General features: G+C 54.5%; 1 protein-coding gene across 1 annotated transcript; it reads left to right on the top strand.

Annotated features, from left to right (window-relative positions):
* The first annotated feature begins 362 nt into the window (after nucleotides 1–362).
* Nucleotides 363–22,366, top strand: LOC142030185 (acyl-CoA desaturase-like). The gene is made up of 6 exons (XM_075025934.1): nucleotides 363–1,129; nucleotides 4,913–5,198; nucleotides 12,030–12,160; nucleotides 15,632–15,837; nucleotides 17,123–17,355; nucleotides 18,581–22,366. The coding sequence occupies exons 1-6, from the start codon at nucleotides 1,103–1,105 to the stop codon at nucleotides 18,778–18,780; spliced, it is 1,083 nt and encodes a 360-aa protein (XP_074882035.1). The 5' UTR covers nucleotides 363–1,102; the 3' UTR covers nucleotides 18,781–22,366.
* Nucleotides 22,367–24,641: the final 2,275 nt, after the last annotated feature.

Genomic DNA, 24,641 nt, shown 5'->3' with positions numbered 1-24,641 from the left:
AGCGAGGAGGCTGTTACGGAAAATAGCTGATAGCAAACCGAGCTGCTCCTTTTTCCTGCCGCCCTCCGCCAAAAGGGACTGTTTTCTGGGGGAAAACGGCCAGGACTCTCTTTAAAACGTTACAGCCAACATTTTCCAGACTGGTTTTGCCTATCGAGATAAACACCTACACAGATATTCAGGCTTATCCGGATACACAGTTGCGGGCGTGCTTTTCTTTACAGAGGTGTATGATTTATACATACATATACATGTACGTGTATCTCACGCTCCCCATACAGACGAGCAGGCGTTTTACACTGAAGCCCCCTCCTCCCCCGCCGCACGCCGCACCCAGCTGGGGAAGGGGCGCGGGGTTCCACCGCCGCTCCCCGACGGCCCTCGGGCGCCTCTTATTTCACGAGGGGCAGCCCCCCCACCCCCCCGTCGTTGGAAGGGGGGGTGCCGAGGGCCGGCAGCACCCCCCCGCGCAGGCCGCCGGCCGCTCCGCGCTCCCCGCGCCCTGCGCGGAGCCCAGCGTGCGCGCAGGCAGCGGCGGGCGCGCAGGGTGCGCGCCGCGGGGAGCGAACAGCAGATTGCGGGCAGCCAATGAGCGAAGGCAGGCCGAGGTGGCACCAAATTTCCCGCAGCCAATCGGCTGGCGAGGGGGAGGGAAAAAAAAGGAAAGGAAAAAAAAAGAAAGAAAGAGAGAGAAAAAAAAAAGGCAGCCAGGCATCATGCGAGAGCCTGGCCCTCCTCACCCTCCTCTTCCTCAGCATCCTTCCTCCCGCCCCCCCGGCCCGCCCCGCCCCGCCCCGCCTCCCCTCGCGGGCACGCCGAGAGCCGGGCCCCCGCCGCGACTCGCCGCCAGCCGCGCTGACCCCGCGCATCTCACCCGCGGGCAGGGGGTCACCGGGAGGCCGGGGCGCGGAGAGCCCAGCCCCGCCAGCCGCCGAGCAAGCAGCCCCGCTTAAATACCTCCGCGCCCGCCTCCCCGAGCCGCACAGCTCGCAAGGCGAGGGGCCGACAAGAGCCAGCCGCCGCCTCCGCCTCCTCCTCTCGCCGCCGCCGCGGACCTGCGCGCCCGCGTACCGCCGCCGAGGAGCAGAGACAGGGCCGCCCCATGCCTGCGCACTTGCTGCAGGAGGAGGTAAGCGGGGGGCTGCCGGCAGGCCCGGGGCTGCGGGTGCTTTGGCTTCCCCTCGCCCCGTCCTCCTTCATCTCCGCAGCTCCGGCAGTGAGTGGTGCGCTGCTGCTGTCCTGGCGGGGGGGGTGGGCATCCACGCGTGTCCGTGCACGCGCACACACACGTATGCACACTTGTGTGTGTGCGTGCGACTTCTCAGTCGTGAGGCTAAGTCATGCGGTGCTAGCTTAAGACATCACCCAAGCCTCATGGGGAGCCCCTGAACGAAGCGGGGATCGCCGCCGCTGGGATTATCGCCCCGTGGAGCCTATGCCCTCGGATAGACTGAGCATTTGTCTTAAAAGCGTGCTGGTGAAGGCTGTTCAGGAAGGTCCTTTGTGCCAAGAGGCCGTGGGGTTTTTGGTAGTGCTCAGGCTGTGATTTTTTTTTTTAATTTTCTTAATATTTTTTTTTCTTTTATAAGAAAGGGCTTTGACTTACAGCATTTTTAAGGCAAATGTTGCAGCAGGTAGCGTCTTTAGGACAGACACGAGGTGAAAGCGGCCAGCTGCCCGGATGAAATGAATGACTGTGTCTGCCTTGCCTGAGCCAGGCAAACGTTCAATGGGGAGACTGCCCATTTTTGGCATAAGAAGGTCTGAATAACAACCCGGCACCAAGAAGATGCATAGAGCTGTTGGATCTTTAGAGATTTCATTTTTTATTTTTGCCCCTCCTGGCAGCCACCCTTTGCCTGAGGGGAAGCAGGGGCCGAGTCTAGTATTCCTGCTCTCGCCTTCTCATCCTTCCCCCTCCTGCCTATGCTGGGGAGTGGAGGTAAACCACAGCCCCGCTGTCTTGCCTGGCGCCAGCAGGCGGGGGGTCTCCCCCAGTCCTTTCGTGCCAGTGCTGTGACCTTCCAGGGATGCTGCGATGTAAGGAACTTTACTCCTCTCCCCACCCGCAACGGACGCCAAGGGCAGCGCGCTGAGACCGTGTTTCATGGTCTCGGCGTGTATTTTGGGGCGTATCCTGGAGGCTGGGAAGAATCCTGTCCCTGGGTCATGTTGGGCATATTCAAATATACTGGACCGGAGATGCAGTGCCCTGGGGCCCCTAAGCTGAACCAGCATGGGAGCCTTTGAGCTGCAGTTGGTTGTATAAGCTGGCTGGGTGCCAGGATCACCTATGGCGTGTTCAGTGCTGGTAGGGTGTGTGGTGGGGGCTGGAGATGGGGGGAACACATCTGTTGTGCAGATGCGAGCTGCAAAGTCATTCAGAAATGAGGGAGAGCTCATGGAAGTGTTTTAGCTGGCCTCCTCCCCCTCTCAGTTCTAGACCCCAGATCAATCCCCATCCCATTTTCCTCAGTAGGAGCCAGCCACTGTGGCCATAAGGAGGTAAAAATCCTCTTTCTCTCCTCCTCGTTTCTCCGGTCTCCAGCTAAATAGCTGCCCGCTCTCCCTCCCTCTTGCCCCCGTGCTCCCCCCCCCAGCAAGCCTGTAACGGTGGAGCTGTGTTTCACGGCTGCTTTATAGCCCTTTTGATTTCAGGTTAGTTTACACGTGAGAAATGACCAGTTCGATTACCTCAGTATAATTCCAGCAGCATAAGTATGCTGGTAAAATTCCTCGTGTGGCTACTACGACGCTGGAAGAAAAGGTTTTTCTCTCTCTGCTGTCTTCTCTGCACTCTCCCTCCTCCTCGTCTGCCCCTGTGTAACGCTGACAGTGACATAAGCTATCGCGGAGGAGAAAAATGCAACTCCAACCCCACGTTCTTACTCTGGAAGCAGCATGTCCATATGGGGAGCGTTACCCGTCTAATTATACCACCAGATCTCTGTTGGGACTTTTTCTTGCATAGACAAGTCTTAGGTCTTTTTGGTAGATTGTCTTCCAGCCCAGGAGGAAAATTGTGCCTTCCTGCCAAAATGCCAGATGAGAATATCTGACGCTTTGAAATGGGCAGGACTCTTCCTTGCCTAATCTCTGGATTAGAAGACATTTCTCACAGCGTTTTTTGAGGGGGATTGCCTCTAAATTCTCCAGCAGCTCAGCGTATCATACCCTCAAAACATTAGTTAGGAAAGTTAGGCAGAGACAGCCCATAGCCGGGATGCAGAGGGAGCCCGTCCCGAGCTCAGCAGCTGCCTGGGTTCAGAGAAAGCAGCAGGATACTTCATGTCCAGTTTTTTTCCTCTCTAACCTTTGATTGATTACAGAAGGAAAAACTTGGAGGGCTCCCTCTGTAGATATCATTTTGCTTCCCAAACTTGGGGGGGCATCTGTCAGCTTTGTCAGCTCCTCCCCGTAGGAAGGTATGTCTGTAACCCTCTAGTTTCTACCCCTGGGAAAGGGAGGAGTTGGGGTGGCCACGTAAGCTGCCTGGCCTGATTTTAATGCCTCCCTCAGAAAACTAGGCCATGGCAGGACGGTGGTCTCTGACGAATCCCCGGCGCCTGGGTGGCGATCTGCTGTTCATTCAGGAGAGATTTCTATTGGGAAAGGAGCTCTCCCGGCTTGGCCTCTCTCCCTCCCACGGTCCCAGCTCTCCCGTTCCTGCTGACCGACCTTTAGTGTCCCGTCGCGCGTGGAGGCAGCGGTGCGGACAGCGGAGGGACGTGCCCTTTGGGCAGGTTCCCCGGAGGTGAGGGGATGAGGGCGGCATGCCCTCCCACCGCTGGCATCCCAGATGCTTGGCAGCCCCGGGGTCGAGCCCCGTCGGGCGCTTGGGCTCGGGCCTGACAAAGGGCTGCGAGCACCAGCAAGCACGCGGCTGTCATGATGGAGATGGAAATTGGTGATTCAGGGTTCAATGACCTGTCTCATTAGGGTCAGTCCTGCCTGCTCCTTTCGTCATGCATGCCTGATCGGGCAGGCTGTCACTCAGCCAGGGCAAACAAGCGTGTGCAGAGGGAACGTTGTCTCACGTTTACGGGAGGGAGCCGGGAGCCAGGCTGAGCCAACTTGCCGCTTAAAACTTCCTCTCTGTGTGCTGGTGGCCTCGGCTCAGAGGTTTGTCTTCCCGTGCCTCAGTTTGCCTGTGAGTGGAAAGCGGGAGAGGGATGAAAGCCTTAGCAGCAGGCATGGGGTAGGAGCTGTAGGTCCAACTGGAAGCACATCGCTTGACTGCTTCTGTCCGCTGATCCCCAGGCGTGTCAGTCTTGCCACGTCCCAGCCTGGAAGGTGAGGCAGGAGGAGATAAGGAGGCACCCCAGAGGAATCCCCCCGTGGATGGACCTTCCTGACGTTCTCCCGGTGATCCCTGGTGGGGTGACACAAAGAGGCAGGGTGTCACGAGCAGCCCGATGATTTAAAATAAAACCGTGTTTCAGACCATATTTCTCTCCCACCTCTTTGTTCATTCACGAGATTTCCTTTACTGTTGTCTGCTTATGCACAAGCCCAGACCACAAGCCGACCTAAAAACGCCCACTAATAAAACTGAAGGAAAACGACAATCCTTGCAGCCTGCGAATGATCTCACCAAAGCCACTAGTGGAAAAAAGACTGGCTTTCAAGTCTTTTTCTTTACTTTCTGCACCCTGCCCGCCATTCGCCTCCTCTCCCCAGGAAGATCAGGCCCCCGCCCTCTCAGGCCATGCCTGTGGGGCCAGAGCAGGCTCTTCTTGGTGCCAAGGGCTCAGCCGAAAGAACGGAGCCTGCCAGGGAAACTGCAGGCTGTGAGTCTTGGTACTGCCAGCCTAGCTGCTTGTGTTTCTATGCCCTGCATTGGTAACCACCAACTTCTTGTTTTGTTTTCCCTTTTTCCTTTCTTGAAAATGTCCGTTGCTGCCTCTCCAAGGAGTTCTCCTCCGCTCCCAGCACCACCACTGTCGGCACCATCACCTCCCGGGTGACCAGGAACGGGAATGCCGTCATGGAGAAGAACTTACTCAATCATGAGGACTCGGCAGGAGACCGGGGCATGGTGGATGATCTCTTTGATGAGACCTACCGGGAGAAAGAGGGCCCCAAGCCCCCCTTGCGATACGTCTGGAGGAATATCATCCTCATGAGCCTGCTGCATCTAGGGGCCATATTCGGGCTGATGCTGATACCTTCTGCAAAGATCCAGACGTTGGCATGGGGTAAGCACGTTCCTCCATTTGTTTCTTGGCATCTGCAACCCCCAGATCTGTTGGGTAGTATTTTTCTTTCCTCCAGGCCCACAGACTCGGGGAGGAGAAAGAAGGAAGTGGAGGTCTTCTGTTAGAAGCAGCTGCTCGGCCAGCTTTGGAGCAAGCTGTGGGAGGGCTTGCTAGTATCTCTTGTAAGGTCATGCATGAGAGGGAAGGATTTGGCAGGGAACTGCTTGGTTGCTTAAAGAATGAACTCAATTCACAGGAATTAGGCTTGGAAGTAGCCCACACCTGAATGTGCAGCCACTTCTGGGGTGAAGCAGAGAAAATGTGTGATGGAATACTGTGACAGTCCCAGAAGCTTAGGAAGAAAGATGCTAGCAAGAGCACTTGAAGGGGTGGCTGGGGAGGCAAGGTACAGGGCATGATTTGGCATGAGGCTGCTGCCCAAAGGCAAGAACCGTTCCTGTCTTTACCGAGGGAGGGTAAATCCCACAGAGCCTCCACGTGTGTGTGAGGGGAAGGAGACAAAATACAGTTGTGCTGAAGATAAAAGTCAAGAGTTAAGTCTGAAGCTCAGGTCTTTTATCATTCTTACAAAAGCACAGATTAGCCCCCCTCATCCCGGAACTAAGCCTGACAACTTTCAAAAAATAAATAAGCGGCTCTCCAGGCAGCAAATTCCAGTGGAAAGCACAACCCCGCAGAAGGTAGCTAGGCGAAGCTCCCCTTTCTCAGAGACCTTGCCCTGGGTAGGAACCAAACTTCTCCTTTGACTGCTTGAAAGGCAGCTGGGCCCGGGGCCCAAGCTGCAGGGGGGCCCAAGCTGCAGGGGAGCCTCGCTTTCCACGAGCCTTTGTGTGGACCCCTGGAGAAGTCAAGAAGCCAACCGGCTCCCAGTGGGGAGGCTGAGAGATTGCATCCAGCCCCTGCCTTCCTGTGAAACAGAGCATCCTGAAACGAAAAGCGACAGTCTAATTTGAGACCTGCTGGCATGGCTTTTGGTTTCAGCGGTGCTCCTGCAAAGTGCTCAGCCGGGAGCAGCAACCGGGCCAGCCCAGCTGCGGACAGGCCCTGGAGCGATCCACCTGGTCCGTCACGCTCTCAAAGTCTGTCCTCCCGATGGCTGTGAGCAACAAGCATCACAGCTGGACCGGGAAAGAGATGGCTCCCTGCATGGCCAGACTGATTCTTTTCCTCCTGGACCATCTCTGCCTCTCACAGGCAGAGGCCTGGGGGGTGGGCATCACTGGAGGCCACAGGACTCGGTCAGAGGCTGGCTACAGCATCTGCAGAAGCAGAGGCACTGACACGTTCCCTGTGCAGCTAGCATGGCCTTTCGGGGGGGGGGCATGGTGAAAGAAGACTTTGCTGGGCCTTTCCCTTGTGAAAACCTGACAGGCTGCGTTTTTTCCCGGGGTGGCAGGGTTGGGCAGAACACGCGGCCCGAGCACGACCTTGGAGGAACGTTTCAGGGCTCTTGGTCCTGCTCTGTCTGTCCCATCCCCAGGCTCTCAGCTGGAGGCTAGGCAGGGGCTGCTGGCTTCTCTCACTGAGCTGACAGCCTGGGTCCTCCAACCCCAGCCAAATATCCTCAGAGCACTGCGGGAGGGAGGAGGGAAAAGGTGAGTTGGGTTTACTGGTTTCATTTCAAGCTGCTGAGATGCACCGCGGTTTCCACGTCCATCCAACCCTTCTCCCTTGAGCTCCCCCGAGATACTTAAGTGGGCTCGAGCATCTTGATGCGGAAGGTTCATGCTGCTTTGCATTCTGCTAAGCCCCACCTTACCCCCAGATGGTCTCTGAGGCAGTGTCTTTGCAACCGCGTGCCTGTTCGGGATGTCTGTGTGGCATCCCATGGCATTTTGTGGGAATCTGCCTTGCTTTTTGCCTGATGCCAGTCCCTCCTGCTCTCCTCACTCAGTCGACTCTGATGTGAAGTGCCAGTTGCTCTCCTGCCACTGTGAGGCACTGCAGGATTCCTTGGTGGCTTCTGGAGTGACAGATGCTCTGGGAATGGGAGAAGGACTTGGAGTTTGGGGGAACTGCACTGTTCTGGACTGGCTGAAAATCCATCCTGCCTTACCAAAGCTGGAGTAGCTCCACAGAGCTCCCTGCCCTGCATCCCTGGCTCTTGTTCTGGGAAAGGACCACCCTTCCCTGCACCCAGCAGCCAGGTCAGAGCTTTCCCCTGTGGTCTGTTCTCCTCCAGTACTGACCGGAGCCGGGATGCTTTGGTCCTCCACAGGCCTGGCTTCTCAGCAAGGCTCCTTGCTCCTTCTTGCATTGCCCTTTTCTCAGTTCGTACCTTTCTTTAGCACGTACAAGCATCTGTGGCTGTCATCTCAGTGACTTGCTGTTATTTTCCCGGCACGCCCTGGTAGCAAGGAGAGGACTATGGTTCCCATTTTACACACAAGGACAGAGCAGCAGAGACTTAACGTTGCTCCTGGCAATACACCATGGGCTCAGGGCAGAGCAGCTTTCCCAGTGGTAGTTCTGGAGCTGCTGGGGTTTTTGCTTCTTTCTTGGTTTGTCTTTTCAGATCATTCCTTCCTTAGGCTGTGTACATGTAATATAAAATTAACATGGCCCCAGATGTTCTGTGCTGTGATGTTACAGGCAGCTGCGGTGCCTGGTAGCCGATCTACCTTCTGTATTTTATTATAAGGAGCAATCCCCTGCTTACAGCCTCTTCATCCAGGCCACCGTCTCCTTGAAGTTCCTGTCCCTCTGAAACCAGTTATGTTGGTGACTGTGTCCTCTTGTTTTCATTTCTCTGTGTGCTAATTCCTCTTTGTCTCTCAAGCTCTCCAGCCCTGCCTTCATCGTTGTTTGCTGTTCCGCGTTGCTGTGTGCATTGTATCCCCTGATCTCTTTCTGGTGCAGAGCTTCCCAGAACAAGCTGGGGTTGTTGATCAGGTGAGAGCTCACCATAATGAGGGCTCTCTGAGCCCTTCCAGCACTGGCTTTCTAGGCAGCTCCCCTTTTATTTACTGTCTTCCCCACTGCACTTGACGAAGTCTTGCGCAGTCTTTTCAGGGATCACGGGCAGATCTCGTGTCATTCGCCAAACGGTACAGAGACTGAGTCTGGGAGGTCAGGATGCAAAGGTGATTGACAGTTTCTTCTCTGGCTGTTCTGAGCCTCCCTGGAAACATGATTTGCAGGTTGTCTTCCTGGCCCTCTGGTACAGCAGACTGACAGCGTTTGTGTTAACCCCCTCTTGGCCTGGCCAATAATGTCTATAAAACAGTGACAGTTTGTCTCGACATGGTGCTCTGACAACACCTCAGTTCCCTGCGCTTCCAGCGGTGCCAGAAACATGGGTTGATATTGCTGCTGCATCATCTTTGGACCAAGGAGAATCTTGCTGGATAATTTAGGCAATTCTGACAGCCTGAAAATCTCAGCCAGTACTACCCGCAGGGATGTGTTCAGCAAAACGTTTACGTACCTTTTTTGTTACTTTCCCATCAAGACTACTGCTGGCAACACCTCTCCACTTAGGGTCCTCTCCAGGCTTAACTAGCAGAGGGTGTGCTTTTCCTCCAAGCGTGGAGGGGAAGTTCTGATTTTGCCAGATGGGCAAGTTAGGTTTTAGCAAGCAGTAGCTCCTCTTGCTCCTCCTAAACGCTGTTCCCCTTAGGCAGCCTGCACGTGTTTCCTTGCTCTTGGTATCTTTCTTCTGAGACTAGCAGGACTCACCTGCCTCGCAGGGACTGGGAGGTAAGGAGGGAACAGTCTAAAGCTGTAGTTTTCCCTTGCACTGAGCAGAAGCCCAAGGACACCTGCTGGAGCAGGGACACCTCTTCATGTAAACATCCGTGGTGTTGACTGCAGGTGACAATGCCTTTAGCACATTCCTGGCTTCCCATCATAACTTGAGGTCTGAATCTGGGCCCTGAAGAGGTAAAGGCTAGTGAGTCATATAGACGTGACTGAATCTGGAATGTTTTCGGTTTAATTTTGGAGCACTGAGTACATATTGCTGCCAGTGGTCATAATTCTTTGTATTCCAGTTGAATGGGTCATTGGGAACATCACCTATGAGTTGACAATCTTTTGGATCTCAGATACTTCAAAGCATGGTGGAAGATGACTTTGAAACGTCAGCTGATGGAGTCCCTCAGTCCTTCAGTTTGGGGCAGCATCACAGGCAGCCGTGCAAGTCTGTGCTACTTTATTTCACCTTCTCTGCTCTCTTTCCAATTTCATTCCTAGTGGATGATCTCGGAGGAGCTTTTCTTCTTCCGAGATGCTGATGCCCTGACTATGCAATGATCATCATTGTACCTGTTTGCAGGGATGAACCCGCTGGATTCTGTTGCTTATCATGGACTCCCTGTCCAGTGTTTTTTGTAGAGTCTGTATAGGTTGGAGGTTAAATCCAGACTCCTGGATGCTGCTCTCAGCTCTGCCATAAGCTGTTTGTCACCCTCGGAAATCTACCTCAGCTACTGAGGCGTGGACCGTAGTTATAAAGTTGCCCAGAGGTTTTATGAAACATGGTTTGCAGGGTATAGCAGCTTACATTCAAGGGAGAATAGTGGTGAGTCACACTTCTGCCGCTAGTAGGAGATGTCTGAAACATCCGGGAGCTGGTTTCTTTGTTTTTGCGGTGTCTGAGGCCAGAGAGGTTCTGTGAATCAGTTAGGTGCTTTTTCAAGGTTTGCTCTTGTGTATGAATCTGTGGGGATAGCGACTGATTTAAAATGCGTCTTAAAATCTAAAACCAACGGGGAACCGCTCATGAGCTGCTTCATAACTTTCAAGTCAGCGTTGTGGGGCTGGGTGAGACCTTCAGGGTGTCCAGCATGAGTACTTTCCTGTCAGTAAGGCCAAAGGGAGACCTGAACGAAACGCCCTGCTCCAGCATCTCTCCCCTCTCCCTTCCGGGCTTGGCCAGCTTTGCGAGCTTTGCTTAGCTCCATTGTCTCTTCCAAAGGCCGGATCCTGCTGCATTTGCATGCATTTTCATCCCTCTTCGTGCCCTATAAATCAGCTATGACCAGTGACTGCTTGGCTCCTCTGAGAGACCGCAGAGGTGCTGGGCGACACGAGGCAGAGGTGTGCTGGTCTGAGGCTTGCACTGCGTTCGGCAGCAGGCAGGGAAGCCAAGGGAGAAGATGAAGATGGGAAGTCACGGTCAGATCAGCGGACAGGGATGGTCGCTGTTATACAGCGGTATGGGAGTGAGGAGGGTTCGTGCAAGTTTAAGGGGCCAGAAGAGGGTGTTAAATCAGCCGAGACCAGCTTTTAGCGGATAAGAGATTAGGTTTGGAATGCAGAAAAACAAAAAGGAGGTGACAGAAGGAAGAGAGAGCAAGAGACGATAGGAAATAAAGCCTGGATTATTCTGAATGAAAGAACAGGGCCGTGGTGCCTTGCGCATGTCTCAGATCTCTGATTCCAGACAAGTTTCTGGCAGAGTGTCTATTTTCTGGGTTCAAGATAAGCTTGATTAGAGCCATTTGGCTGGACTGAATGGTATTGTCAAGCATACCAGTGATTCCTATCCAGGGGTTTACGTGTAAGAATAAGGAGCTGTTTTCATGATTGATCCAGTTGGCTGAAATCTGCAAATTTATAACAAAGCAAGAGTTTCCCCTGGGGGACTGGTAAGAAGGCATCCCTTCCCCGAGGGGGCTGAAGGTGGATCAGTTGACCTATGCGCAGATGTGCACCCTTCCTCTCGGTGCCTGAACTTGCAGGGCAAACCAACTGTTGAACGCCCTCCGTCTTAGTGCCAAACTTCCTGACCCTTCCTTCCTAGAGAAAGAGTTGATTTTCAGATGCAATTTTCTTCTTCTCCCCAGCTTCCTAGTGTAATGCTGCTATGACCCTATGGGGGTCTTTTCTCCATTTGAGTTCTAAGACCAGATGCTGGAAGCCAGGCTAAATTCCAGAGGTCCCAGGAGGACACGTGGGAACACACAGCCCAGGGCAGACATAAACGCGCGATCCAGAGGGAGAGGGACGTGGGTTTTTACTAGCTGCCAGAGGGGCAAGGAATTCCTTCTGACCTGCATGGAGAGGGAACGCACAAAGCAGCCTCGAAGCTCAGCTGGGCCCAGCAACGCCTGCCTCTGCCCTGGGCACGACTTGCAATGAGTTGTTGGCCTTGGAATTCCCTTCCGTAAATGGTGCAGGAGCTGAGCAGAGGGGGGATCAAAAAGACCCTGGGAACAGGAGCCTCTGGGCACATTTTAAGTCAGTGGTGGAGTTGAAGGTGAAGCCCAGGCTTCAGTGGGATGGTAGGTTAGATCTTCTTCTAGCCAGCTTCTGCTTAGAAAGGGAGCAGAAGGGAAGCTTAACCCTGGGCTTGAGCTGTCCCCCTGAAGAACTATAAGATCATCTGCCTCTTCTAGGTGGAAAGAATGCAAAAGAGATTTAGTGAGGAGTGGTGAGATAGGAAAGCAAGACCCTTGATTTTTTGGGGTGGGAGGAAAAGGGAAAGCTGTTCCCTGGTGGACTGCAGAGCTGTTACCACAGGGCTATATGGAAGCGGTCGCTTCATACAATTTTGATAACCCTGCACCATGACAGATGGCACTATTATGCTGAAGAACCAACCCTTGTGACAACTCTTGTAAGGGGGAGCCTCCTCCCTTGTCAGAGATGAAGAGCTGAAGTGATTTGCCCCATGTTGCTTAGGAAGCCTGTTGTAGCTTGGGCACTCTCACATTGATTTTTGTTGCCCCAGTCTGTGCTTTCCGTGGGTTCCTCTCTTGCTTATAGAGCTTTGGGGGAAGGCCTGCCTGCGTGTCGCTCTGCCTGAGACTTTGCTGCAGGCTGACTTGCTCTAACTGCTCCAACACTTTTGTTTTTCCTGTCCAGCCGTTCTGTGTTTCGTGGTGAGCGCTCTGGGGATCACAGCTGGATCTCACCGCCTCTGGAGCCATCGGTCCTACAAAGCCACGCTGCCCCTGCGGATCTTCTTGACTATTGCAAACTCTATGGCCTTCCAGGTAAGCACCTCCTCAGCGTGCTGCTGGTCTCAGAAGGAAGTGCTCCCCTGAAACCCTGTCTCAGATGTGGGGCACAGGCTGGCGGAGAGGTTCCTTTCTCCTACTACCTCTTGTTAGGAAACAACCTGCCCTTACCATGTGACGCTGTGGTGCTAGAGTCCATCTCACTGTCTTCACCTTGTCCCATCAGAGGGTGACGCTGAGGCAAGCCGGGTGGGGAGGGGACTGTTGGCCAAGACCAGGGGTAGGAAAGCTCTCCAAAGCAGGAACGTACCCTTCCCTCGAGGTGTGGTCACCCTGTGCTTGCTCCAGGTCCTGTGAAAGAGGTGTGGAAGTACTAAGTGCTCTGCTGGTGTTGCCTCACCCTCCTCTTGCTGCGTGGCTGATAAGAGGGGAGATATCGGCACAGCCCAGGGAGCCAGGCTGTGGAATTTGCTGCTGCAGAAGGACCAAGAACTTGTTGAGATGATGCAGTTAGGGCGATGCTTCTCTGGTTCAGAAGAGTGATATTTAGGAATAACCCTGTTACAAATCACACCACTGGCTTCCAGAGAGTCATCACAGGTCAGTGATGTTTCAAGGAGAGAAGGGTTGGGCCCATTCAGAGTGGCGCAAGTGACTGCAGGCAGCTGATGAGCACCTCATGATATTGCCTAAACACTCAGGAGAGCACTTCACAGTCCACAAAGGAAACAAACTGGGAAGTCCTTAGGGACTGTAGAAAGTAGCAGAGATGGCCCTTCAGAAGAAGTCAGAGTGAAACCCCAGACTGGCATGGCAGAGAAAAATCCTGGGGGTCTCTTGGGTTTGCTGCTGTGAGGCAGCTCTCACGGGACTCTGTCCTCCAACTGTATGTACTTGAAGGGACTTCATACAGGCTTGCTCGTGTGTAGAAAGTACTTGGGAGGGTGGCAGGGTGCAGCACTTTCTGCTGCAAGGAGGTGAACAGAAAAGTCTCAGTGCTGTGCCCCTAAGTAATTCTCCAGCTGAGGTATGGGGGAAGGGTAAAGCCCAAGTGGACCAGGTATTTTAGAGACATTATCTTCCTTTCTCCCCTGTGTAGCCATAGAGGATAGCACTTCATTGACATTTAATCAGAACAGGGTGGGGATGGGTTGTTTCAGCCTTGAAAAACTTCCTAAAACACCACTGACTTTCCTATTCTCTCTCAGTACCAAACCACCAGAGTCTCTCGTGAGGAAGAGGAAGGACCAAGCTGCTGATTCCTGGTCCAGCACTCAGCAAGGGAATGGGATGGGTTGCTGTGTATTGGCTAGTCCCATACAAAGGCCATCTTTCACAGGGTTATAGGGCAGAGGGGGAAAGAATTTGCTGAGCTATTGCTGTAGGGGATAGGAATAGACAAAGATGAGAGACAGACAGATATTTCAGCTTCAATAGGAACTAATCCAAAGTTTTACTGAAAATTCAGTACCATTCCCCATGGATTTTTTTTTTTTTTAAATAGTTACTTTCAATGAGATCAAGAGAAGGTTTATTTTCAATTTATCTCATTCCTCTTAGTAGCAGCAGCTCTAAGGGGAGACCGGTGACTTTGAAGGCCAGAGAAGACTATAGATTATCTTATCTGAGGTCCTCCAGAAAATGCCTGTTGGCTGCTCAGAGACCTGTGGCTTGTGATTTCAGAAAAGTTGGGAATTCTGCACCTAGTCGGCTCCTCCACCTGCAAGACCAGGCAGCTGCAGCACAGCAGAAGCTCTCCTGGTTATAGCCTGTAGCTGGAAACTCCCAGGGAAGGAGGCATTCTCCTAGGCTTTGCTTGCTGGTCTCAGAAAGCCATGATTTTCAGACAGAGCTGCAGTTAGAGGTGGTCCCAAAATAAGATCTGTGGAAAAGATAATGTGCTGAAGTTTGGGTCAAGTTACTGACTTTTCAGCTTTGAGACCCTTGATTTGTGTTTGTGCACAGGGTGAGGTGGACGAGGTGGTACCAAGCTCCAGCTGCGGTACCTGGTCTCTTGCCAAATTTGTGCCTTCTGCCTCTAGCAGAAGGATTTCCAAGGAGATGGGGAAAGCCTCCCCAGATGGGGAAGGCCAAGCTGTCTGACAGCTTTCAGGCTGGGCCCTCTCATGTTACGTGATGCTGTGTAGGGTCTGGAATGTGCAAGAGGCTTTGGGTCACAGGTGAAACATTTCCAGCATGGGTACCGGTTGTGTTTCTCTGCTTACTGGATAGGGAAGGCTGCGGGGCCACCCTCTTCTGGGGGAACACTGAGTGACCGAGCTCTGGCTAACAACGGTGAGGGCTGGTGATACTTGGAGGTGCTCAGGATTTGGCTGGAAGGCAGGCAGCACTTCCCAGTGTTTGGAAGCAAGTGAGAGTTGAATCCTGGCCCGTGTCTATCATTGCCTTATTGCGTGGCCTGCAGGTAAATCATTTTATCTCAATTGGAGGAGGAGTGGTTGCAGCACTTGAGATGGACTTGAGGAGTTGTGTCTCTGCTACAGGTTCCCTGCGCGGCTAAGTCACTTGGTCTTTCCAGGCAAGGAACAGGGATGATTATGCCACTTCCCTACCTTCAAAGTGTTTTGAGGAAAAGTCCTGTGTACTTAGGAGATTAAGGAGCCTCTTGCGTAATACGGGCAATAGAGGCGTGCTTGGATCTCCGTTTCGTGTTTTCTAGGATGGTGTAATAAATGGCTTTAAGCACACCGAAATCGTGGTGTAAAGGAATGAGCACGGGCTCATTAAAATCTATCCTTAAAACCGGCCAAAACAATAATTTCTTAATACAAATGATGAAAGCTTTGATGTTTTCCAAACTATTGATTTTGCAGCTTAAATGGAACAGTTATGGGGCTGAAGGGGCGTATTTTTTTTTGATAACTGTCATTGAAACGGTGCGTTTATTCTATTTCTAAAGAGGGGCCTCAATTTTAAAACTGATTTCCAATGGAAAAAAAAGAAGTTAAAAAAACCCCTCGCCCCTCAAGTTAAACAGGTCTGATTTGGCAATCCCAGGAAAAGCAAGGCAGGTTGACCCATGGAAAATGTCAGGCCAAAGGGAAGGGGCAGGTTGATCAATCCCCGCTGGCACCATGTAGGGATGGGGACAAGTGACCGACAAGAGTGGAGCGTGTGAGGGAGGAGGCACTGACTGGCCAATGGGGGCTGGCTGTTGCAGGGGTGGGGGAACAGGCTGAGCAGTCAGAGCCTGTGATGCTGTAGAGGATGTGCCAACCAAAGCCTGAAGTTAGCCAATTAAAAACAAAAGAGGAAGGGCAGCCCACCAAAGAAGCAGATTTCAAAGAAAATTGGAAGTGGTTGAGCAAAGACGACCCTAACCTTTGTTTTAAAAGCCAAAAACCCCAAGCCCTAATGAAAGACAAAATGACTGATAGGAGTTCACGTCAATGGTATTTAGGTGTCTAAATGTTTTAGACCCTTTTGTTAATTTGAAGGGAATATCTCCAGCGCTGGCCCTAAGTCTCCGCTCCTGTTGCCTTGCAGAATGACATCTACGAGTGGGTCCGGGACCACCGCGTCCATCACAAGTTCTCCGAGACAGACGCGGACCCACACAATGCCACGCGGGGCTTCTTCTTCTCCCACATCGGCTGGCTACTGGTGCGCAAGCACCCCGATGTCATAGAGAAGGGCCAGAAGCTGGACCTGAGCGACATAAAGGCTGACAAAGTGGTGATGTTCCAGCGGAGGTGAGTGGTGGGGTCAGCCCCAGCACAGAGCCATGTGGGATAGAGCAGGGACTCTGCAAATGGGCTAGGGACCCCGAGCGCCTTTGATGGAGCGTGAGGGGATTGAAGGCGTCATTTGAGAATGAGAGTCTTCGGTCTGTGGGATGAACTGTGAGAAATGAGCTGTGCCTCTCCTATAGGAAGTATTTAGGAGCTCTGTAGGAAGTACTTAGGAGCTAGTGCTACCTCCAGCCCTCCCACACACCTTCCTTGCCCGCCTACCCTGTAGCATCTTGCCAGCAGCAGGCTGAGCTTCCCACCGCAAAGCACTTCCACGCCGGCCTGCCCACAGCCCAGCTGCTGCTTTAGCTGGCCCAGAGCCCACCCACAGGTGCCTCCGGGCCATCCTTGGCGATGTTGTGGTATACCTTCCAGGCCATGCCTCTACCCCTCTCCCAACAGCCTCCTGGAAACAGTGTGGTGAAAGAGGAGTTGAAAATGGGGACGTCAGGGAGACAGTAACTGGGAAGGACAGTCTTGATTCACTGCTGCCTCTTGCATGGGCTATCTCTCAGCTGTCTGGGGCTATACTGGGACTGATCCCCAGAGACGGCGAGCCTGTCACCAGGGTTGCAGGGACGGGGGACTGACCCCATATAGTAACCACCCTCACTCAGGAGGTCCCTAGTTCTGTCCCACACAAACCAAGCAAGATTTATGGCTTCCCTCCTTTTTGTGCCTGGGATTTTTCCTGTGGCTCGTCAGAGTGGTTCAGCTTCCTCTACTCCCTTCGCTCTAGTGTGAGAGACCCCACATGCTGGTCTGTTTGATGGCGCAAGTGTCCCTCGCTTGCACTTGTTGATGGGGTGTATTGGTAGGCAGGGCCAAGTCTGCAAGGAAGAGTTGCAGCGCTGGGCCAGAGCCGGAGAAGGGACCTTCTGTGGGACTCTGCAAGCATGGGGTTGCCTTTATGGGGACCAGCATAGCTGAGAAGCAAATGGCAGATGAGGCTAAAAGCAGCAGCTGGTGTCTGGACTCATGGTGATGGGGACATTGCTTTGTGCACATTGAGACGGGGAGAGCAGGACTTCAGTTTGAGTCTCCTGCCCGGTGATAAGACTTTGGAGTCTCCAGGCATGGCTTCTGCACACCCAGGGCAAAAGATGCAGGGCTCAGGGGTGAGGTATTTCTGCACTTGATTTTCCCTGTATAGCTGAGCATGAATCCTCCAAAGGGAGGACTGAACCACCCGTTCCTGTCCTGCCTCTGCCACTGAGCACTTTCCTTCTGGTCCCTTCTTTTCCAGATACTACAAGCCCTCGGTGGTGTTGCTGTGCTTCACCCTGCCCACTCTAGTGCCCTGGTATTTCTGGGACGAATCCATCATCATCAGCTTCTTCATTCCAGCCATCCTGCGCTACGCCGTAACGCTCAATGCCGCTTGGCTAGTGAACAGTGCTGCTCACATGTTTGGCAACCGGCCATACGATCAGCACATCAACCCACGGGAGAACCCCCTGGTCAGCCTGGGGGCCCTAGGTACGTTCAGCGTCCGTGTCTTTTGCTGCGGGTAGACTGTAGAGCGGGGACTGCCCCTTGGGGCTGCAGCTGCTTCTAGGAATTTCTGTGAATCCGGGTGTCCCTATTTGCCCCTGCACTCTTCCCCTCCAGCCTCTGCACCTAGGGGTGTTTCCCAGGCTGGTCAGTGAGTACATAAGGGCAGTGGGCTTATCAGCTCCCACCAGCCTCTCTCCAGGCTGGAAAGGACTCTGCTATACTTAGCACCTCCTTATCTCAACAGCCGTATTTTATTTACCCTGCTCGAAGGTCTCTCTGCCCCGTTCACCAGACTGAAAAACGTGTGCTGTAGGCTCTGCTTCTCTGTCTTAGATTTGTCAACTTGAAAACCAGCAGAAGCACATTTGGACATGTTGTCAGGGCAGCTGGTGATTTTGGGGGTACTTGAGGATGAGACAAGCCAGATCATCGCATGTGTTTTCCTGAAATTTTGGGGACCTAGGAGAGTACATCCCAGGGTCAGCATTTGCCCTGATCTGTTCTCCCAAGCCCAAATCCTCAGCTGGTTTGCATCACTGTACATCACTGGGGCTGCACTGATTTCCACCACCGAAGGATCTGCTCCTGGATTATTAGTAGGGAGGGATCTGAACTGCAAAGACTCAGCGGGGTAGGAGCAGGAGTCCAGGCGATGTCATTGAAGGGGTGAGCACTGAAGCCAGCATTGACAGTGTCCGGAGCAGAGGGTGGCTGACTGGGGTAGATTGCTTAGTAGATGTCTGTCTGCATTATTCCCACATGGAAATGCCTGTTGGATTTGGCATTAGGACTGCCAGTGGTGTAGGAGTATTGATTGGCCTGGCTTGCTGGGGACTTGCTGCAGGTCTAGCTGGTAGCTCAGCCAATACTAGAAGGTTTCTCGTGGTGGCAGAGGAAAAGCCGTTAGGATTCCCCCGGTGTTTCGGTGCAGTCGGTGAGCCCGGGCCTTTCTCGGTTCCTTGCCACACGCTCATTTTCCTCTAAAGCACCATAGGTCCTCTGTGACTGTCATTGCCTCGTTTGGGCCAGCCTGGGCGTGCTGGACCTGCCCAAATGAGGTGGGGTAGATTGCAGAGAGGTGAAGTTGGGCTGAGAGGAGAGAGAAGCCTGGACTCAATCCAGAGCCTGTTTCAGGAATGTGGTGCTTTGGGCCAAGGTAGAGGGCCCATCACCTGGAGCTCTGCCTCACCCCGGTCGTGTTTTTCAGGAGAAGGCTTCCACAACTACCACCACACCTTCCCCTACGACTACTCCACCAGTGAGTTTGGCTGGCGCTTCAACTTAACCACAGCCTTCATCGACCTCATGTGCTTCCTGGGGCTGGCCAGCGATCGCAAGAAAGTCTCGAAGGAGGTCATCCTGGCTCGGAAAATGCGGACTGGAGATGGGAGTCACAAGAGTGGCTGAGTTCCTGCTCCCCTTCACACACACATCCACACCTCTCCTTCCTCCTTTTTTCTCCCTTTCTCCTTTCCTCACCCCTCTGAACACGCTGGACAAAGGTTTAATGTTCTGTTTACTAACTACTGAATAATGCTACCAGTTTGCTTAAGGTAATGATAATGAGTTTTAACCCCCCTCCCACACTGTATTTTACGTGATGTATTTAAGATCTAGGACTCTGCCTTTATAATGCAAGGCCACCCCTTTCCCTCCTCTCCTTCTCCTTTCCATTCATTCTCTCCAGCCCCTCTACCACGCCTCCCACTTTACATCGTCCCGGTCTCTCCCTGGCAGAGGAGCTGGTAGGAAGCAGCCCAGGGCGGCTCATCGCAGCCGGCTACGTACCATGGGGTTAAGGGAAGCCTGTACCAGCCAGCTGAAGAGTGGAGCCAGAGTCAGTGACTCTCTCCCCACCACCTTCCCCCCCCCCAATTCCTTCCTCTGTCCCTCTTCCTTTCTCAAGGGCTGCTGACAGACGTGGCATGGCTAAACTGCTCTCCCTGCAGGGGAAAAGCAGCCCCGTCCCCTTCCCTTGCCACCGGAAAGAGTTGTCTCTTTCCAAGATGTCTCTTGGGAAGTGTTCTCCCAAGCTGGGGCGGGGGGTCTGGTGGCGGCAGCGGGCACTGGAGGGGGAGCCTAGGTGACCTTATTACCTCCTCCGTCTGGTGTCACAGCCTCCCTCTCTGCACTGCCCGCTGTGCCCCACGCCACCAGGGACTGAGGGCAGAGCCTGGCTCTGGGCTCCGTGGCCCCTTTGGAGAGCCACAGTGAGAAGGGGAACAGACAGAGGGGTGTGCCACTGGCCGCCGTGCGGTGGCACCAGCCTGGGGTGGTTTTGTTCGCTGCCGCCACTGAGATTTTTGCCAGGAAACAGGCCTTTGCCAAAACGGAGAGGGGGAGAAGGATGTAAACCAAAGCTCCATCGCTGAGCTCAGCTGCTTTGTGTGCTGGAGGAGCGGTGGGGAGGGCAGGCAGATGTCCTGGTGTCCGTGCCCGCCCTGCGGATCCGCATCCTGCGCTGAGCGCAGGGATGGGGCAAGGGAGCGCCTACAGGCATAGGGAGGGGTGAGGGTGTCCGCGGGAGCAGGTCTCTCCATCCTTGGGGGCTCCGCTCAGTCGATTAGCAAGTGCCTGAGAAACACCGACGCGGGGCCAGGCGGCATGGGGGGGCTCGAGGGAGTCGAGACCTCCGAGGCGAGACACTGCTGCCAGTGCGAGCCACCTCTGGGCTTTCCTGCCCAGGGTCCACCAGGGTGGTTTGTCATTCCCGGCTCCTCTGAGGGGGTGGGAAGGGGGAGGCGAAAGCAGCTCCTCGTTAGTCCCTTAGCTTGCCTCCCAGCCCCCTTGGCGAGCCATCTCGCCACCTTGCTTCTTCGCTGGTGAGGCAGGCAGCGAGGGCGGCTGAGCCTGCGGAAAGGTCAGTTATATCACCGAGCTGACGTGGGCACACAGCTGGAGGGTGTGCTGGGGAAAAAAGTCCTTGTGGGTGTTGTTTCCTGCAAGTTGCAGAGACCGCAGCTTGAGTTCAGGTGGTGGGCTAGGTTCTGGGCATCATGGCCCCGAGCCCCTCACTGGGCTGAATGTGCTCTTTTTCCCCCTTAACTCTCCCCATTATTATTAATTTTTATTATTATTATTAGTTGTAGCAATAGTCTTGGTTTTGTTGCTTAAATGCACCAAACGGAGCTGGAGGAACGCACAAGAGGCGGCCGGAACGAGGTGGTACTGGAGCGGGCTTTGCAGCATCTGCCTTATTCAGGCAGGCCAGGGAGGGCAGAGAGAGTGGATGCCAACTTCCTCGCCTCAGCTTTGCCAGATAGTGGCCGGGCAAGCTTCACGGGAGCAAGTCTCTGCAGCTTTGCTTTTTCCTGCTGCTGTGAAACTCGCCAGGAGCCAGGACAGCTCTGTGATGTTCTCCTTAACAAGAGCACGCTCGTTACTCAGAAAAGAAGTCCTTCTCCTCTCCTTTCCCCTGCCCGCCACCACCATGGCCCTGCTATTGCTTAGCAATGGGACCCTTCAAGGTTTTGAGCCACTGGGAGCGACATGGTCTCCAGCCGAGAGGTACAACAGGGAGGAATGGCGCAGGGAGCCCTTCAGCTCCCAGCGTCAGGAGGTGGCATCCTTGGTGCTCTGAGGCTCGTGACTGCCTGCGGGCTGGCTGGGGCAAAGGGAGTTGTGGCTAGAATTGTATCCTGCCATTTGAAAATAGAAAAAGCCCTCCAAAAAAAAAGAGAAACGCTGTTAGCTCTGTAATTGGGGGCTGACTTTGCTCTAGTCTGAACCTCTCTGAATTCACAGAAGTCTCCAGAGAGGATGAATTTGTTCCATCCAGTAATTTGAAAGGGGTGTGGGAAGGGGAGAAGGTGAGGAGAATGATTTCCTTGCTCCTGCTGCCCTTAAGGGGTCACGTGACACACCCTACCGGAGAGAAGCATGCCGTGACATGCTGCCATATTTCGCATCCTCTCGGCAGAGAAGCAGGATTTGACATCAAGGGTTCCTTTCAAATGTCAAGTGCTGATTCGGGTCCAGAATCTGGAATTAGCGTGGGAGCTGAGGAGCAGTAACCAAACAGTCCTGGTGTTTGCCCAGTCACTTTAAAGGTAGATTGGCAAATATCTCTGGGTGCCTTAAATCTTTCTTTAATATACATAGGAGTATTGACAGCTATTTGCCGTATTTTTTTCTTTTTTTTTTTTTTTTCCTGAATAGTGAACATTCGAGGGGTTTCTTAATTATTTAATTGCCTACATGGAACTGTGGGTGCAGGTGATTTTGAATGTATTGGAGTTAGAATTTTGGTTAGATTAAGGAAGAGATGCAACACTTCAAGTAGAACTTTGTGATATAGGTAGAGATATACATATATATATATACACACACACCCCCCTATAAATATATATATATATATTTTTGGTGGCATGTTTGTATCCTGGGCGCGTCATCCGTATGTTTAGCTTAAACGAGTCTGTGAGAGGTGGAAGCAGAGAAGGCAGCAGTGGGACCTCGTGGCTAGAGCAGCCCTTCTCCTGGGACGTGTTCCCACTGCAGCTACTCGTGCGCTGCGTGATTTGGGACATAGTCAGTCACTTAAAAGCTCTCCGTGCCTCAGTTCCCGGTCTGTACCAGGGGGTTACGCCGTGCCTCCCTGGGGTGCGGTGAGGCTCGCTGCCCACCGGCCGAGCGCGGAGGAGGAAGGCGTACGCACCGCACGCGCACCGCTGCTGGCAGAAGCGCGGACTGGTTGGTTTTCCAAAACCGTTCCCAGCCCCGCTGGTATCGTGAGGAGCAGCTGTCCAAGCGTTGGGTGTTCAGGGAAGGACTGGAAAGTTGAATCTGCACGTCGTCTAAGCTCTGTCGCTGTTGAAATGTGAGTAGGATACAATTTTTCCCAGCTTGGGGGTTTCTGCATAGTAGTATCTCTGTTTTGTGTGCCGGAAAGGAGAAGAAAAACCTTTTTGGAATACTTTCTACTAATACGGCAGCGGACATCCGGTCGTGCTGATCTGAAGTTTTATTTGTTCATAATAAAAACGTTACGTGAAAACTGGCTGGGCTGGTGACGACGCCCGCGCTGCCCCGCCGGGAGGGAGAAGGCCGTGCGCCGCCGTTCCCGCAGCCGCCTCCCCCGCGGCAGACCCGGGGAACGAAAGAGCCCCGGCTGCGGACGCGCCGTGGGGAGCGGCCCGCGGCGGCTCTCGCCCCCCCGCGCAGCCCGGGCCGGCGCGCCCCGCCGAGGCTGCCCCTGCGCCGCGGGGTTACTGCAGGTTAACTCCCGCCGGGGCCCCTCGCCAGAGCCTTGCGGCCCACGGGGAGACACGCCGCATAACACGTACTACCGGCAGCCCGGCCCCCCGGCCGCCGCCGCCTCAGGCGGGTTCGTTCACCCCGGCGAGGGGGAATTTTCCTCCCGCGGGAGCGAGCGTCCCTGCTCTCCCCGCCCCGTTGGCGGCGGCTGGAGGGGAGCGAACGGAGAAGGGGGAAGTCCCCGGCCCGAATCCGACTTTAACTGATGTCAGCTTCCCCGCTCCCCCGCCCAGCCGCCTTTTGAACATCCGATCGTAGCGGCCAATAAGGCCACCTCTGCGCAGCGCCAGCTCGCTCCGTGCGGGAGCAGGCAGAGGGGATGGCCTTGGTCGCAGCACCTTCACCACCCGCAGCACCCGGGGACCCCCGAGGCAGCCCGTGTTTGCCGGCCCTGGCAGCCGGCGTGCTGAATGCCTCGGCAAAACCGGCCCACGCTTCGGTTCCCAGCTGCGGCCGCTGCCGCCGGAAAGCCCTTCGGGGGGAAAGGCCGGAGCCGGCGTGCTGCAAACCGGAGCGCGGGGGAAAGCGCGGGAGAGAGAGCGGGAGGGAGAAGAGGGTGATGCGGAAATGATAAGGTCTGCGCTTTCCCAGCAGCACCATTCTCCCGCCTGGACGTGTGTGACCGGCCCGGGCAATGGGATGTGTGGCTGCCCCAAGCTGTGGAAAAAAGCAAATTAAATGCTCCGGCTCATCAGCTGGTCACAGAAGTACATCCCTGGAGTGACAGAGAGGTCCTGCTTCTGATGATCTGGCGTGCTTTTGATCCCAGCACAGCCCCTCCTAAAACAAGTGAAACGGGCAAGGCAATCTTCAAACCTCCTGATTATTCAGCCAAGCCTAAAAATAAAGTTAATGATCCCTCTAGTCTGGATTTCGTGAGAGTGGAACTCACATCTTGGCCTCTCCCTCTTTGTTAAAGGCTGTTATTAAATCCCCTGCCCAAAATATGTTTTCCTATACTATGAAGCCCTTCAGCGGCGCCAGCTCAGCATTTTGAGCTCGTTGCCTGGAAGTGTTTCACGCATGATTAGTATTCCTGGTTTCCTATGTGATCCATGAATTTGGGCTGCAATTCCAATGCACCCTGACTTTGCTTCTCGAAAGATCTCCCACCGGCCAGGGAAGGAGAGGGAAGCGAAGGGTTAACGCGCCAGCCAGCTCTGCTGGGTGGGAGCGGACAGGCAAACAAGTGCCTGCTTGTTCAGACCCGGCCGAGGGAGGGCTGCGGGCTGGCGCTGGTGGCTGCCAGCAGCCAAGGTGGAGGCTTTGCTGCATCTTCTCGCTCTGGGCACAACGCGCAGGAGGTGCCACTATGGTCTTTGGGGAGGGACCAGGTTCCAGCTGCGACCCCCTCCCCAGAGCTGGGATGCAGTGACTGGAGCTGTGAGGAGCCCAGTGTACCCAGCCCCGGACCCTGGGAGCAGGACCAGGGCGGCTGCTCTAGGGAGGGCAGCGGTCCCAGCAGCAGCGCTGGGTGCCAGCTCTGCACCGGGTGCCAGCTCTGCACCGAGCCACGGGCTCCCACCACACGAGAAACCCGCAGCTGCTGCTTACCCTCCAAGAAAGGGAGCAGGGCCGGGGGCGGGGAAGTGGACAAAGTCCCAGGGGAGCAGGTGGAGGAGATGGCACCACGGCAGCCCTGCGTGCCATATGGATGGAGCGGGCGGCATTTGCTTAATGCCCAGCCAAATAGCCTCGGCCCTGCCCCAGAGGCACCTCTTCTCCTGGGGAGCCCGGCAGCCACCCTGCCCCGGTGGGCAACGCTCCGGCACGTGGCCGCCACGGCCAGCAGCAGGACCGTGGGTGCCGGCACGCACCCCGGGAGAGCGGGGCGCCCACAGGCTGCCCCCCACGCTAGCGACGGCCGACCCGCCGCAAACTCCCACCTCCCGCGGTGCCGGCTTACATAAGGGAGCTGAGCCCCATCTGCTCGGGCTCGAAAGAGCCGCCGGCACAAAAGCGGCTTTGGCCCGAGAGGCCGCGTCTTGCGATGCCCCTGGCTCGGCCGCCGAGGG

Source organism: Buteo buteo, chromosome 4, assembly GCF_964188355.1.
Source record: "Buteo buteo chromosome 4, bButBut1.hap1.1, whole genome shotgun sequence".
NCBI lineage: Eukaryota > Metazoa > Chordata > Aves > Accipitriformes > Accipitridae > Buteo > Buteo buteo.
The sequence above is the reverse complement of the archived record's forward strand: the minus strand, read 5'-3'. Positions and strand labels throughout refer to the sequence as shown.

Excerpts from the sequence above, each read along its gene's own strand:
- LOC142030185 (XM_075025934.1), top strand. The coding sequence starts at position 1,103 with ATGCCTGCGCACTTGCTGCAGGAGGAG. Across the intron at positions 1,130-4,912 it reads CGCACTTGCTGCAGGAGGAG|GAGTTCTCCTCCGCTCCCAG; the intron begins GTAAGCGGGGGG and ends TGCCTCTCCAAG. Across the intron at positions 12,161-15,631 it reads CAAACTCTATGGCCTTCCAG|AATGACATCTACGAGTGGGT; the intron begins GTAAGCACCTCC and ends GTTGCCTTGCAG.